This window comes from Monodon monoceros, unplaced genomic scaffold, assembly GCF_005190385.1.
Source record: "Monodon monoceros isolate NGI ecotype Baffin Bay Population unplaced genomic scaffold, NGI_Narwhal_1 Super_Scaffold_18, whole genome shotgun sequence".
NCBI classification, from domain to species: Eukaryota; Metazoa; Chordata; class Mammalia; order Artiodactyla; family Monodontidae; genus Monodon; species Monodon monoceros.
The window spans coordinates 169,458,240-169,475,280 of NW_021703774.1; the positions used below are offsets into that span (position 1 = coordinate 169,458,240).

Here is a 17,041-nt window from a genome sequence, read left to right on the forward strand (position 1 = left end):
ACACACACACACACACACACACACACACACACACACACACACACACAAGCAGGAGCTCTGCTGATCAAGAAGGGAGAGGGAGGGAACACTGATGGTGGGGTTCTCAAAGTGTGGTCCTGGAACCAACTCCAGGGGACTCCATTCCCCCCACCTGAACCTGGGGAGCATATAAATGTGAAGATTTCTGGGCCTTACCCCAAACCCACTGGGTCAGAATGTCTAGGAGTTCATGTTTAACAACCACTCTTAAACATATGGAAAATCCAACAACCACTGGCTTGGTGTTTCTTCATTCTGGAAGAATTGAGCCCCTTTCTCAGCAGAGTTTAAATAACAGCCATATCCAACTCTAAAAATTACAGTTTACAAGGCACATCAAATCATATAAATTATAACTCGCAAGGTTTAGCTGTGAAATGGGCAAGGCTGAGGCTTTTGAGCCATGTAAGATGGCAGAGGGGAGACAGTGAATAGAGCTCCTGATGGCTCGTCTGCACACAGCAGCCGGGATGTTCACTGGCAGGTCTCCCCCTTGTTTACCATCCTTCAAGCCTTCTTCCCATTGCTTTTCAGATAAAGATCAAAACCCTTATGGTGACATGAAGGAGGCCTACTTGTCACTTAGCCCTCCTCCTTCCCACTCTGACTCTGGACGCCCTGGTTTTCTCTCAGTCCCTTGGGCTCACAATACACTCTTCCACCCCAGGGCCTTTGCACATGCCACTCCCTTCTCCTTTTGTCTAGTTAAGTCCTCCTTGTCTTCCATATTCCTTTCCTTTACAGCCCCAATGTTGGAATGGAATTAGTCACACCTTTGTGGGATCATTTGACTTATTTCTCTCTTTCCTGGCAGCTTCCTGATTGCAGGGACCATGTCCAGTTCTGCCATCGCTGTACCCCTAGACTTGGCTTGGTGCTGAGGCTCTGGGTAAATACTGTGCAAATAATGAGTGATAACAACAGTTATCACTGTTGACTATAAACAGTTCTCACTAGCCTGGCTATAAACAGGCTTCCTATTGCCTTTAGGGAAACAAACTCCTTACAGGATATAGAAAAAAAGTCTGGACGGTAAAACCCTGCAACTATCAATATTGATTTTTCCCTGAGCCAAATGATTACAAGTGACTTTTATTTTCTTCCTTATATTTTCCTTTCTCCCAATTTTTAAAAACAAGAAGCATGTAACTACCTTCCATTATCGGAAAGAGTAAATGATGTTGAAATACTACGATACCAATAGTCAAAACAACATGTCAGCCTTGCTGATGAGAAGAAATCTTTAGAAGCATGACTGCCTGTTCTTTAGGATTGATCCAGGCAAATAAAACAAACAGTCTTTTTTATTTGCTAGATGTAACCTCTGGGTAATTGCAAGGATGACTTTTTATTAATATAAATCCCTGAATTTTATTTAGTGGAATGACCTCTAGTGGCCTCAGTAACATAAACTATAAATTGACTACTGAATTATTCCTCGGGATGGCTCATAGCTGATCAGGGGTGATTCTTCTGATCAGAAAGGCCCAATGAAGTCAGCAGAGGGGCAACTTTTACCTTGTTTTATAAAACTGGAAAATGTTGACATGTCTGTAGGTTTCAATTCTTCAAAATTCTTCAAAATGGACCCATGTCCCCACACCCCTCTTCAGAGCAAATCTCCTCTCCCATTTAAGCTTTGGGAAGATGATTTGTCTAAGAGAAGACAGAAGCGCCCATCAAAAGTCTATCCCCAAAACGCTTGGCAATTCATGTATCAGCTGTCCTCCAGGGAGCCCAAATGAGCTCGTGCTTCTGGAAATGCAACTGATTCCTTCATAAATCAATGTGACTGTAGCTGGCAGCAGTGATGTATTTATTTTTTCCTTTTTTTTTTTTTGGCGGTACGCGGGCCTCTCACTGCTGTGGCCTCTCCCGTTGCGGAGCACAGGCTCCGGACGTGCAGGCTCAGCGGCCATGGCTCACGGGCCCAGCCGCTCCGCGGCATGCGGGATCTTCCCGGACCGGGGCACGAACCCACGTCCCCTGCATCGGCAGGCGGACTCTCAACCACTGCGCCACCAGGGAAGCCCAGTGACGTATTTCTTAAGCTAAGTCCGAGGAGCAGTAAGCAATTATTTTTATACAATGAATGCAACTCAATTTCTGTCTAGTTAATAACTGTCCTCATTGGTTCCCTTTTCCAAATGGCTTATTAATGTCAGTGGATCCTCATCTCAACCCTGTGCACCTCTGAGGATTCTTCTCAGTCTCTGTTTTATGAGACCATAATAATGATCATTGTGTCATTTACTGAGCACCACATGCCAGGCTCTTTATGTGCATTTCTCACTTAATCCTCAGAGTAACCCTGTGAGGTAAGGGGTTTACAGACAGGGAAAAGGAGCTCAGAGTGATTAAGTAATTTGGCTGAAGTCACTCAGCCACAAAGTAGCCTAATGAGATTCAAACCCAGGTCTGTCTATCTCCAAAGCCTGTGCTTTTAAAAATTACTACAGTTTTCTAATATCATAGTCAGGTTCAAAACAGAGATCTCTGTCTCTACTTTAGCCAGACAGGAAATAAAACTACCCCAAATCTATGCCTTGTTAGGATAAAGAAGAAACTACAGTGCTTCTTCTTCTTCTTTTTCCTCCCACTTTGCACACTGCACAGATTTCCTGTGTCCTTGAAGGGAGACCGTATCATGGAGGAGAATCTCATGGGGAGGTTCATGGAGTTATCTTTAAATCTGTTGAGTTTACAATAAACATTCTCAGAAAACGAGGAATAAGGGGGGAAATTTCGCACTTCGTAAGAACATGTATAAAAACCCTACAGCTAACCTCGTACTTAACGGTGAAGGACTGACTGCTTTCCCCTAAGGTCAGGAACAAGCGAATATAAGGATTTATACACTGCTCTTGTTCAGCAGAGTCCTGGAAGTCTTAACCAGGGAAATAAAGCAAGGAAAAGAAGATTAAAGGCATTCACATCTCCTTTTCTGAAAGGAGAAATAAAATTGTTCTTATTTGCAGATGACGTAATTGTTTATGTATAAAATCCCAAGAAATCTACAAAAGCCCTTATATAAGAAAGTGCAGTTAAGGTTGCAAGATACCAAGAAGCATACAAAAATCAACTGTATTTCTATATACTGTCAATGAACATGTGGACACCAAAATTAAAAATATAATACCATTTACAATCACTCAAAAAAAAAAAAGAGAGAAATACTTAAGTGTAAATCTAACAAAACATGTACAGGACTCATATGCTGAAAACTACAAAACACTCATGAGAGACACTGAATAAATGGAGAAATATACCATGTTCATGAATTGGAAGACAATGTATATCAATTATTCTCACATTGATATATAGGATTAAACACAATTCCAATCAAAATTACAGCATGATATTTTGTATATACAGACAGGCTTACGCTAAAATGGAAATGGAAAGGCAAAGGAACTAGAATAGGTTAAAAAAATTTTTTTAAAGAAAAGTGTGAGGAATCACTCTACCTGATTTAAGACTTATATAGCGACAGTAATCAAGGCTGTGTCATAATGGTAGAGGGACTGACACATAGATCCATGATACATAATAGGGAACTAAGAAATAGCCCCCATAGAAAGTATGGCCAGATTATTTTTGACAAACCTGCAAAAGCAATTCAATGGAGAAAGGATGGTCTTTTCAACAAATGGTTCTGGAACAACTAAATGTCCACATGCAATAAAAATGAACTTTGACCTAAATCTCACATCATAAACAACAGTGAACCCAAAATGTTCATAGATTTAAACATAAAACTTGGGCTTCCCTCGTGGCGCAGTGGTTGGGGGTCCCCCTGCAGATGCGGGGGACGTGGGTTCGTGGCCCGGTCCGGGAAGATCCCACATGCCGCGGAGCGGCTAGGCCCGTGAACCATGGCCGCTGGGCCTGCGCATCCGGAGCCTGTGCTCTGCGGCGGGAGAGGCCACAGCAGTGAGAGGCCCACGTACTGCAAAAAAAAAAAAAAAAAAAAAAAAAGCATAAACATAAAACTATAAAACATTTAGAAGAAAACATAAGAGAAAATCCTCAGGGTCAGGGACCTGGTGGCATGTTCTTAGACATGACACTAAAAGCATGATCTATAAAAGAAAAAAATAACTACCTGGACTTCGTCAAAAGTTAAAACTTTTGCTCTGTGAAATATTCTGCTAAGAGAATGAAAAGATAAGCTATGGATGGGAGAAAATATTTGCAAAACATCTATCTGACAAGGGACTCACATCTAAAATACATAAAGAATTCTCAAAACTCAATGGTAAAAAACCAAACAATTCGATTAGAAATGCTTACAAGACATGAAGAGATATTTCACCGAAGAGGATATGCAGACGGCAAATACGTACATGAGAAGACATTTAACATCACTATCGATTTGGGAAATGCAAGACTATGATGAGATACCACTACACACTTACTAAAACAGCTAAAATGAAAAACAGTGTTTATGCTAATTGCTGGTGAGGATGTGTCTCATCCATTGCTGGTGGAAATGAAGAATGGTACAGCCACGCTGGATAAGCCTGGCGGTTTCTTTACAAACCGAATATATATTAACGTATATGTTAATCCATGCGATCATACTCCTGAGCATTTATCGCAGAGAAATAAAAACTTCTGTTCACACAGAAACCTGTACACAAATGTTTATAGTAGATTTATTTGTAATAGCCCCAAATGGAATCAAAATGTCCTTCAAAAAGTTAATGGTCAAATATAGGTGATACGTCCATACAGTGGACTATTATTACTCAGCAATAAAAGAACAAGCTAATAACCTAAATGGATGTCAAGGGCATTACACTGAGTAAAAAAAAAACAATCAATCGCAAAGGTCATACATAAATGATGAAAATTATAGAGACGGAGAACAGATTAGTGGTTTTCGGGGCGTGGGGACGATGGTGGGAGGAGGAATTGTGACTATAAAAGGAGTATCACAAGGGACATCCCTGATGATGGAATATTTCTATATTTTGATGGCCACACACAAATCCACACGTGGTAAAATGGCACAGAACTCCACACATGCTTCGTGCCATTCTCTCTACGATTTGTGCATCTATAATTATTTCAAAATAAAGTTTTAAAAAATCTGTCGAGTGAAGTCTGAGAGAGGTCTGCCTTTCACAGTCGTAAAGGGATTCCATTGCATTTCTCTTTCCGCTTCAATATTTTAATCCCTTTCAAAATTTTAAAAGGCTCAAAGCCACTGTTTTTATAATTTCTTACTTACAATTTCTTCCAACTTCCTTGGCTGTCAATGAGCTGGGACTGTGGACCAAGCCACAGCTAATTCAGAGAATGAAATGAAATGAGAGAGTGCTGAGGCCATGCCCGGGGCTTACCCTGATTTACTACTTGGAGGTGTGGGGGCGGGGGAGGGCTCTGAGGGGCCCACAGTCTCCAGAAGCTCTGGAAAGGGCAAGAGGCCATTGCTCAAGCTGGGCACTTCAGGTGGCCGTGGCTGCCAGACGCGGAGCAGGTGAAGGTCAAGCATCAGCTCTACGACCAGCTTCCAAACTGCGCCATCAGGGTGGGACCCTGCAGACACAGTCAGCAAAGGACAGAGGGCCCATCGCACTTTGCACTGTGCTCATTCACACCACATGTGCCAGGGAGACCCAGCACATGTGGGGATTAGTTATTGGTGGCACACCGAGGAAGGCTGGGACTGTTAGCCAGAGGCTGTGCTTTAGAAGAGACTGGAGTCCACAGAACAGTAAGGACTTTTGGTGGCGTGAGGGGCAGGGAGGGTCAGGGACTGGGTAGGAAGAGGTCTTACCTCTAAAACAAGGTCTGAATCTTCATGCCTTCCAATCGTAGTGCTTTTATTCAGGACAAAAAAGCCTTCTGCGCTCTTTAGATAGGCTCTCATACTCTCTGCTTCCCCTATAAAAGGTTTACAGAAAACAATTCTGTTAGAAAAATACAGTCCTCTAATTATTCAATATCATATTTAGAATGAATGGAACACACCATAATGTCCAGAGGAGAAGTCAGCAGAGGTAGGAGTGGATAGCTGGATTTAACAATGATCACAATTAGAATTCCGCACATTTTAAAGACTGTCTTTTTAACAGTGATATCCGGCATTGATGAGCTTGGTTCTGATCACAAGAGGACATCCTTTATGTAACTCAGAGCACAAACAAGCAGTAGCAAAAAAAAAAAAAAACCAAACAAATCTGAATTCCACTGATAACCGCTCTCCACCTCCCATTAAGCTTAGTTTGGGGTTAGTTATCTGACAGAATCAAGTGCTCAGTGTTACTACCCCACCACTTACTAGCTCTGTGACTCTGGGTGAGTTACTTATTCTCTCTCTATGCCTCTGTTTCCTCATCTGTAAAATGGGGCTAATAATACTCTGTATCCCAAAGAGTTTTGTGAGAATTAAATGTGAAGCATCTAGAATGGTGATTGCTACACTAAACACCCATTTGTCCTACTGTGATTATGACTGTTATTAATCTTGGGCTTCTGAACTTTGACTCAAGGAACCCCAGCTTCTACAGAGCTTCCTAAAGTGCGGAAGAGTCAGTCATCAAGGAAATAGGCATTAGAAGATACTTTCTTTTTAAGTCACTACATTCCTTCATATATTTAGGTTGAAAAAAAAAATGATTTCCAAAGACAAAATATCAAGATTATAGCTTGGCTGTACGGTCAAGACCCTGTACGTATCTTTTCCTGGCATTTTATTATGAAAATGTCAAACACACAGAAAAGTTGAAAGAAGTGGATGGTGAACTTCTATATAACCAACACCCAGATCCTACAATCGACATTTTGCTATATTTGCTTTATCACATATCTACCCATCTATACATTTTATATTTTAATGCATTTCAAAGTAAATCCTATACATGTTTTAAAATTTTATTTATTTATTTATTTATTTTTGGCTGTGTTGGGTCTTCGTTTCTGTGCGAGGGCTTTCTCTAGTTGTGGCAAGCGGGGGCCACTCTTCATTGCGGTGTGCAGGCCTCTCACTATCGCGGCCTCTCTTGTTGCGGAGCACAGGCTCCAGACGCGCAGGCTCAGTAGTTGTGGCTCACGGGCCTAGCTGCTCCGCAGCATGTGGGATCTTCTCAGACCAGGGCTCGAACCCGTGTCCCCTGCATTAGCAGGCAGATTCTCAACCACTGCGCCACCAGGGAAGCCCTATACATGTTTTTTAAAACATAAAAATTTCAGTGACTTCAGTAGGTTCCAAGATGTTGATGATAATTCACATGATATTTGAATTCTGATCCATCTCAATGCCATGTCTAAGAAAGTCTCTTTTTTTTTTTTTGGCTGTGTTGGGTCTTCATTGCTGCATGCAGGCTTTCTCTAGTTGCGGCAAGCAGAGGCTACTCTTCCTCACAGTGCGCAGGCTTCTCATTGCGGTGGCTTCTCCTGCCGTGGAGCATGGGCTCTAGGTGTGCAGGCTTCAGTAGTTGCAGCACGTGGGCTCAGTAGTTGTGGCACGCGGGCCCTAGGGTGCGTGGGCTTCAGTAGTTGTGGCTCGCGGGCTCTAGAGTGCAGGCTCAGTAGTTGTGGCGCACTGGCTTAGTTGCTCCGAGGCATGTGGGATCTTCCTGTACCAGGGCTCGAACCCGTGTCCCCTGCATTGGCAGGCGGATTCTTAACCACTGAGCCACCAGGGAAGTCCCCGAAGTCTCTTTTCAACTGAAAGATCACTGAAGTGTGAAGTTGTTAGACTGTGGATAAAAACAAAAATCATCTAGGTGTGACCGTAGAGGGTCTCTGGTCTGGCTCTGCTTTCCATCAACATTTCCATCATCATTTCATCACTGAATCCCTACTAAGTGCCAGGCACTGGGCTATCCTTTTACACACATGGCCTCTTTTCATCCTCAGAACAACCCTGCGAGGTAGGTGCCAGTATTGTCCAGCTTTACAAATGAGGAAACTGAGACTCAGAGAAGTTAAGGTCACACAATAGTAAGTGTGTGACAGCTCTGGGCCTTTGCATGTAACCAGTGTACAAACCTCCATTGTTGCTGGTGGGGCAGAGTAGGGGTGGGGGAATTGCACTGTCTGCTGACACTTGAGACATGTAATAAAAGAAAGTCCTTGAAACCAGCATTCTATCCTCTGAAAGGAAGATGAGACCCTACCTGAGGGTAAGAGAAATAAAAACAAGCAGGATAGTTTATATTTGTAAACTTTGAGGCCTGTGGATGTCCCACAAATATTGATGCTTTCGGGCTTCCCTGGTGGCGCAGTGGTTGAGAGTCCGCCTGCCGATGCAGGGGACACGGGTTCGTGCCCCGGTCTGGGAAGATCCCACATGCCGCGGAGCGGCTGCGCCCGTGAGCCATGGCCGCTGAGCCTGTGCGTCCGGAGCCTGTGCTCCACAACGGGAGAGGCCGCAACAGTGAGAGGCCCGCGTACCGCAAAAAAAAAAAAAAAAAAAAAAATATATATATGCTTTCATATAATGAGAAATAAATTTTATTAAGTTCGCTGTCACGTATATAGGGGAAAAGACATTTCCTCTTCCCAAAGAACCATGCTCTGTTGCCCTCAGTTATTAATCTTCAATTGCAGAGAACCATGTTATCAAGCAACACATTCAAGTCGAATTAATCTAAAATGTAAACTTTCAAGAAATGTCTCTTCTGCAGGAAAACCACAGGAAATGACACTAATCTAAAACTTAAACTTGGATCATGCGCATATTTGTGTTTTAGCTCTCACCCCAGATGTCCCCAAGGCTGGGGTCTTCTCTCTGCTCAGACGTCCCCCCTTGGGGCAACCACCTGACCACTCTGGCTAAAGGCACCCTCAGTCATGTTATTCCTCTGCTGGTTTTCCCCTTCTGTGTTTCCTTCCTTGTACTTATCGTTCTGACATGTTCTGTTCCTTTATTTAGTTATGCTTGCTGTTTGTTTCTCTTTCACTAAGATATATGTTCCTGGGAAACCAGAACTGTGTTCATTTTGTTAAGAAGCGATTCTTTGTGGGTATTTTGTGTTTGTACCCATCTTCAGAGCAAAGGCATTGAAAGATTTTGTCCTGCACTAACTTTCCGAGGAGGCTTGTATGGCAAACAGCCTGGGAGGATATAGGTAATGTTTATAATAAAGATAACGGCTCCTTCTGGGGCAAAAGTTGGGCAGGTTTGCTAGCAGCCCCTTTCAAAGATTGCAGTTTCCTAAGTTTGGAGTTCCTTACCTGGCACACAGACCCACTGTGGGCACAGCATCCACACTGGCTGTCTGTACCACCCCGAGGGACTTTCAGGGCAACAGGAACCAATGTGCATATGCAGCTCTGGCTGCCTGTTATGTCGGCTGTGCTGTGAGTAATAAAGTTCTTTGTTTCTGGCCCAGGAGTCTCTTGTCTTCTGCCAGTAACTATAAGCTGGGCAGGCTCTTACTAACTTTCAAACAGGGTAAAACGTCAGACCCTTTGCAGTTCCTGCCAGTTCTGGGCATTACCCCTTCTCCAGGGTAGGGGGGGGTGGGGGGGCAGCACCTGACACATAGTAGGTGCTTGGTAAACACTTGCTGAGTGAATGAAAATACAAACGACACCTCAAAGCAAGTCAGTACAGCCAGCTGGCTAGGAAGCTTTGATAGTAACTACCTTTCATTTTTCCTGTCAGTATCTATCTTAGATGACTCCTTGCAAAACCTAAATTCCATCTCTTTAGCTTTTGGATTGGACAATATTTCTCCACCTTAATTTTGCCCTGTGCATCACTTCCTTGCCTGAAAACACTGTAAAAGTAATTTGAATGTGTTTAGCTCTGTGAATTCGTTCTTACTCAGTGCCATGGAGCACCAGCCACGGTAAAGAGCAAGAGCTTCAATGATCTGCATTCCCCCTGACCACTTTGGATGGCTCAGAATTGGGATATAGGAGCGAACTTCCTTTTGAGGTTTACAGTGGCCTCAAAGTTCCTTAAAGAAGGAGAGTTCAGGTAAGGGGCGGTGTGTGTGTGTCTGTGTGTGTGTGTGTGTCTCTGACCATTGGGTGGGTGTTGTCCATAAATCAGGGGAAACAGGGGTTCCTCTCTTAATCCCAGCTATACCCACAGGACATCCAAGAGCTGGTGCCCAGGAGAGGCCTAAAGCTCCCGTGCCGGCTACCTTGGGGGGCGAGGTAGGGGCTGCACTTAGGAAGGAACGGCTGGTGTTGGGGCACCTTCTCTGGGGGTGCTCCTGGCGACCCGAGCCTGGATCAGAGAGTTCGGACTCGGGTGGGGCCGGGTCCCCTGCCTACCGCAACGCCCTTGACCTCGCAGGGCTGGCCTCCTCCGGCCCAGGTTTCCGCCCGCCGCCTCCTCGCGCGCCGCTCTCACCTGGCCAGAGGAAGAAGCCCACGCCTCGTCCTCCGCCGAGAGCCCTGACCGCTCGGGAGGCGCCGGGCCCGCTCTGGGCGAGGCCTCCCGGCCGCACTCCCGCGGAGTCTTCAGCCGGCGGCCCACAGCCCGCGCGCCCGCCCGGCCTGTGTACGCGCGTCGCCACGGCAACGCCACCCAGCCGGCCGTGCTGGTGAGGGGCGTGGCGTGCGCGGCGCCAGAGGACGAGGGGCGGTGCGCTGGGAGCACCCGGCCAATTACAGCCCGCTGCAGCGCCGCGAGCCCTCCCCGACCTGCCGCGTAGAGGCCCCCAGCCCCGTTTCAAGGATGGGGAAACAGGCTCAGTGTTCACAGAAGTAGCCCAAAGTTTTACAGCGGGGAAGGAGCAGACTCAAGAATCCTTCCTACTGACCTTAGCTCTAGGCTAGGTGCGTTGAGGAGGGGGTGGTCAGGCGTGGGAGGGTAATGGAGCTGAACCACGAGAAGCTTGGAGGTTAGTATCCCCGTCCCACCCGAATCTCTAGTTCTCTCGGTTGTGGAGGAGAAAATAGAGTAAGCTAGGGGGACCATCACTTCTGGTGGTGGGGGTGGAGATGGGAGATGGGTGGGGTGGAAGGAACAATTTTGAAAGAATGAAAGATTCTTCCACGTGCTAGGGAAAGGGTATTTACAAGCCCACAACCTTACTGTTCCTGTCCTTCCCTGTCAAAACTCACGTTTATTCATTCATGTGTTCTTTACTTCAACAAACATCACCTGAGTCCCTACAAGTGTCAGACGGTGGCCCCAGTGTTGACCTGGATCAGATCCTTAAGAAGCCCCCCCGCACCCCCCATGGGCACGGGACTGGGGGGAAGGAGCGTGTGGAGAAGACATGCAAATCCCAACTATCTCCCCTCACCCCATGTCACCTTTTTCAGATCAACCCCTTTGGTCTGGGAGCAGAACAGCCCCGCTGACTACCTACAGAATGCCTCATTTCCCTGGCAGGAAATGACTGACAAGGTGCCCCAAGACAAACTCAAAATATTCATCTAAGAAAGATGAAAGATGGCAGACTCCACTCTAGTCAATTAGAAGAAGATATAAGAGAGGAAAATCATGGAAATCGATATGGGATGGAATATACGGTAAAGATGCTCCCACATGCCTAGAGGCTCTTAGAAATGCACATTCCCTGGCACAGACCTCAGAGATTCTGATTAAGCAGCTCTGGAGCATGGTCCAGGAATGAATTTGTTGCATTCTTGCAAATTCCTTGTTAAAAGCTTGGCAAAACCTCAGGATTTATTCAACCCTGCAGTTGAATCGCAGAGCCCTCCCAGAACTTGTCCCTGGAAATCTCTTCCAGGCCCTCAGTCTGCCTGGAAGGTGCTGCCTGGGTTAGTTTCCTTCGACCAGAAAGACCCTAGGAAAGTATGAGGAGTGACCACAGAGGCTGGGGCCCTGAGTGGTAACTTCAGGTGAACAGAGAGGGTCGGGCTCAACTCTCCAGGCACATTTCTGCCTCAGGGCCTTTGCAGTTACTGTTTCTTCTCCCTACCAGGCACTTCCCCCAGGGATCTCCTCCAGCTCCTTTAGATTTTTACTCAAATATCACCCTATTTAAAATGGTCTTGGAATTCCCTGGCAGTGCAGTGGTTAGGACTCGGTGCCTTCACTGCCCGGTTCGATCCCTGGTCCATCCTGCAAGCCCCATGGTGCCACCAAAAAAACCAAAAAATCCCCCAAAAACACGAATAACAAAACAAAATAAACACCTCACTCTATTGCTCTTCCCTTCATCTTACCACTCCTCTAATGTGCTATTTATTTAGTTTCCTTATCTTATTTGTTGTCAGTCTCCCCACTCCCAACACCCCCCTGCCCTCCAACTTAAGCTCCATGAGGGCAGGGATTTTTTTTCTCTTTTGTTCACTACTGTATCACCAGTACCTAGAACAGTGCCTGAATGAATGAATGAGTGAGTGAACAGGGGCAGCCCTTGCCACCCGCCCACAGCCTTGCCTCCTACCTCTTGAGCTGCTGAGCTGAACTGTCCTTACCCCAGGACCTAGGCTTCTGTAGCCATGGCCCTCCCCAGCCCCACCCCCATCTCCATGCTTGTCTTCAGTGTCATCAACATGAATACAGAACACAACCCTGCTCACTGCCAGCCAGACCCTACGGAGCCCATCCAGGCCAGCCTGGAGCCGGAGCAGCCCATGGCCCCCGATAGGCTTGGGAGAGCATATTTGCCATTAGTCCACCTCTCAATGATGAAATACTAAACGGAGAACAAAGCTGACATTCAGACTCCCTGGAGCAGAAATTGCCAACTCTTGATTGTATCCTGCCGCTCCCCACAGGATGCCACAGTCATCTCAGAGGGTGTGTGAAAGTCTTAAAACCCAGTTCCATGTCATCCACTTAAATTTCAAAAACAAAATAAAATACCCCAATAACTCATGGCTTTATAACAGCATGTCCTGGGCTGAGTGAGAGTTGTACTTTGCAATGATGGGGTGTTAAAAATACGCCACCTGGGGAATTCCCTGGCAGTCCACTGGTTAGGACTTGGTGCTTTCACTGCCGTGGCCCGGGTTCAATCCCTGGTGGGGGAATTAAGATCCCGCAAGCCACACGGCATGGCCAAAAAAAAAAAAAAGAGGTTTCTAGATTATATGGGCTCCTTGGTGATGCCTGTAATCAATCAATCTTATTGAGCTCTGCGTGGCTACCAAGGCTGTACTGTATCTCCGTCAGCATCAGAATGCTGGTGTCTGAAAGGCCTGGGTTCAGGTCCCAGCTTCGTCATTCCCAGCTGTCCTCATAATACTGGAGCGAGTGATGTTAACTCTGGGCTTTCCACCTGCAGGGCACTGTCTCAGTCCTTCCTGTGGACCATCTCATTTAATCCTCACCATAACCTGGGGCAGTAGGTGTGTGTGAAACACCTGGAACAGTGAGCTCAGCAGAGAAGCACTCAAAAATGTCGTGATGGGTATTATTTCTATCAAATCACTCCCACTTGAACAGGAAAATAAGGATCAAGAGACATGGAGGTATGTGCCCAAGGTGGCACAGCCAGAAAAAGATTTGAATCTAGATGACTGTGATGGGAAGGTATTTTCCCCCGGGACTACAGGTGACAGGTGTCACAGCCACGAGACACCCATGCTCACCACCTGCTTTCCCTCAGCCCTGAACAATCTGGGCTTCCGGCTGTCCTGAAGTTTCGGCAGTGGCTGCAGCAAGAGGGGAAGGGGGCTGAGGCCAGGAGGGGGTAGCTGGGGCTTGCCACGGACCTCTCCTGCCACCCACTGGGCTTCTTTCCTGCAGGACCTCTGCCCCATAAAATCTCATTCAGCCGCATACCTTCCCTGGGCTGTCCTTGACTGGGAGAGCCCATCCACTGTGCCCCCTCCCCAGACCTGCTTGTTGTCTCCTGCATTCCAACAAGAAATGAATGCTGGCCTCTGGCCCAGAAGAGGTAGGGAGCTTGCCGAGCCTTTAAGGGGTAAGAGAGAGCCAGGGAAAGAGCTGGAACAGGAGAAAGGGAGTGCTCGAAGAGCAGGAAGTAGCTAAGCTGTTGAGTAGGGTGAAAAATGGGAGAGCAAAGGGCCACTAGAGGCTCCACAGTCCATTAATAACCTGACCCTATGGGCTAAGGAAATGCAGGTTTTTATACACACACACACACACACACAGGTTCACAAAAATAAATTCAAACCACAAAATAACAGCTGGTAACTGAGGCCTTCTGCAGCTCTGCTCACCCGCTTCCCCTGTCAGAAAATGAGAAGACACCCAGGTTTTTTCTCAGATAGAGACAAGGCTGGTTGGGACATTCATCTCTTGCAAATCAAAGCTTTGCCAGGGGGATTCCCTGGTGGTGCAGTGGTTGACAATCTGCCTGCCAATGCAGGGGACGAAGGTTCGAGCCCTGGTCTGGGAGGATCCCACATGCCGCGGAGCAACTGGGCCCGTGAGCCATGGCCGCTGAGCCTGTGCGTCCGGAGCCTGTGCTCCGCAACGGGTGAGGCCGTGATAGTGAGAGGCCCGCGCACCGCGATGAAGAGTGGTCCCCGCTTGCCACAACTGGAGAGAGCCCTCGCACAGAAACAAAGACCCAACACAGCCAAAAATAAAATAAATTAATTAATTAAAAAAAATTAAAACAAAAAGCCACTCTCTCTAAAAAAAAAAAAAGAAAAAAAGAAAAAATGCTTTGCCAGGGAGGCCAGTCTGTATGTTCTGTGTGAAAACTGCAGATGAAGGGTGCTGATCCCACCTCTGATGGGCCTGGTTTTGTTTGTTTGTTTGTTTTATTCTGTCTGTACCTCACTTCTCTCACCTGTAAAATGGAGGTAATAACAGCATTGACTGTAAAGATCAAATGGGTTAATATGTGTGAAGTACTAAACTGTTCCCGCGATACCACAGACTCCTTCTGTGAATGTCCGCATTGCTGTCTGTCTGTCTGTTTGTTTTTGTTGTTTTCTTGATGATGTGGGAGGACAGCACCATCTCAACCCGATCACAAACATCCTGCGGAGAACTTTGATTTGCATCGTCTCAGTCCCAACCCAGAGCAAACTTGACCTCTGAACACTTGCATATCATCTTGCTTGTTGCCCAGGGACCTTTCTGGGTGTGGGTGTCAGAGGCAGGCTGAGCTCCCCCCTGATCACTGCTAGAGGGGTTCTGAGAATCCAGCTGGTCTCTGTGGGGTGGCACCTGCAGGACAACTCTGTAAATTCGACTCCCAGGCATCCAGGCAAGTCAACCTCCACTACTTTTTTTTTTTGAGATTAACAATGAACCATTATGAATGAGGTTAACCAAACTAGCTAATATTTATTGAGGCTTGTTAGGTACCAGCCGCTATGCCATGCACTGTTTTATTTAATTCTTAGCCCAACCCATTTTACAGAAGCGGGCTCAGAAAAGTCAAGTAACTTGCCCAGTTACAAATCTCGTAAGTGATAGGTCCAAGACTTGAACCCTAGCTGTTTGACTCCAGCATACTGTCTTTTTTGTAAACTTTTGTTTTCAAAACATAATATACATCTCGAAAAGAGCACAAATGATAAGTGTACGCTTGAAGAATTTTCACAAAGTGTATGCACCTACCCTAACCAGAACCCAGATCAAGAAGCAGAACATCACCACCCGCCCCCGCCCCTCCGAGAAGTCTCCCTGTGCTCCCTTCTGGTTACCCCCTCCCGCTTGTCTGACTTCCAATCATAGATTAGTTCTGCTTGCTTTTGAACTTCATGTAAATGGAATCTTACAGATTCCATTTGCTGCCTGGTTTCTTTCACTCGACTATGTGAGATTCGACCACGTTGTCTGATGTAGCTGTGGTTCATTCATTCTCACTGCTGCATTGCATTACACTCTGTTATCTACTCCTGCAGAACAAATTATGGCAAACTTAACGGCTCCAAAAAACACACACTATGTCACAGTTTCTGTGGGTCAGGAATCCAGGCACTGCTTAGCTGGGTTCTCTGCTCAGGGTCTCTCCCAGGCTGCAATCAGGGAGGTGGCCAGGGCTGGGGTCTCATCTGAGGCTCAGCTGGGGAAGGATCCACTTTCCAGTTCATGTGGTGGTTGGCAGGATACAGTTCCCTGCGGGTTGTTAGTTAGTCTGAGGGCCTCACTTCCTTGCTGGCTGTTAGCCAGAGATCCTGCACTGTTTCTTGCCATGTGGGCCTCTCCATAAGGTGGCTTGCTTCATCAAAGCCAGTGAGAGTCCAGAGAGAGAGTCTCCAGGCAAGATGGAAGTTGCTATCTTCTGTAACATAATCACAGAAACGACATCCCCATCACCTTTGCAGTATCTACTGATTGAAATAAGGTACAGTCCTGCCCACCCTCAAGGGGAGGGGACACAGAGATGTGAACACCAGGGATAATTGGGGGCTATTGTGTATACCTTTTGGTATGCACATGTGCACATATCTCTTGGGTATATATCTAGGAGTAGAATTTCTGGGTCACACATACGTCCGGCTTTACGAGATTCTGCCAAACATTTTCCCCAAGCGCAGGTACCCTCTACACTCCCTCAGCAGGCTATGAGCTTCCCAGTTAGAGCACATGCTTTAAATACACTCCTCCCCTCTCTCCTTACAGAAGGGGTGTTTGAGCTGGGGCTCTTTGGGACGACAGGGCCTAATTCTGGCCCCATGTCAGAATCACTGAATTCCTGGGCCGCTTCTCCAGACATTCTGATTATTTGAGGGCTCAGATACAAACTGGAAGGTCCACTCCACGAGGCGAGGATCCCTGTATCCTTGGTGCCCGGAGCAGTACCTGGCAGGTAGCTGGCACTCAATAAATGTCTTTTTGATTAAGGGAATGAGTTTAGGAACTATTGTTCAAGAGATGGGCCCCAGGGCGGGTATAAGCTGCTTAAATGGGAAGGAAACTTTGTTGTGTATGAGGCTGTGTGCATTTTTCTGGGAAGAGGGCCCAGAGCCTCAACCAGATATGTCCCCAACAAAGGTTCAGGTCCGCTGTGATTGGATACTGTCCGGCTTAGGTATTTTATCACATGAAGAAAGAATTGGTCCCGGGGTAGGAGGCATGGGAACTGTGGACAAGGTCCCATGGTCCTTAGAAGTAAAAAGCGAGACAGTGCTTGCCTGGGGTGGCTCATAAACTGACACCTTGCTTGTTTTGACCTTTGAC

General features: G+C 46.5%; 1 protein-coding gene across 5 annotated transcripts in view; it reads right to left on the reverse strand.

Moving 5' to 3' along the window:
- The window catches only part of FHAD1 (forkhead associated phosphopeptide binding domain 1), a 138,504-nt gene extending 127,992 nt beyond the window's left edge, over positions 1-10,512 (reverse strand). For all 5 annotated transcript variants that reach the window (XR_003794370.1, XM_029227942.1, XM_029227943.1 and 2 more), the window contains exons 1-2: positions 10,361-10,512; positions 5,825-5,931 (exon numbers count right to left, since the gene is read on the reverse strand). Coding sequence is in view for 4 of the 5 variants with exons in the window: in XM_029227942.1 (XP_029083775.1) it covers positions 5,825-5,917 (93 nt within the window). In the remaining variant the exon portion in view is untranslated. The remainder of the gene's footprint in view (positions 1-5,824; positions 5,932-10,360) is intronic.
- Between the last annotated feature and the right edge of the window lie 6,529 nt (positions 10,513-17,041).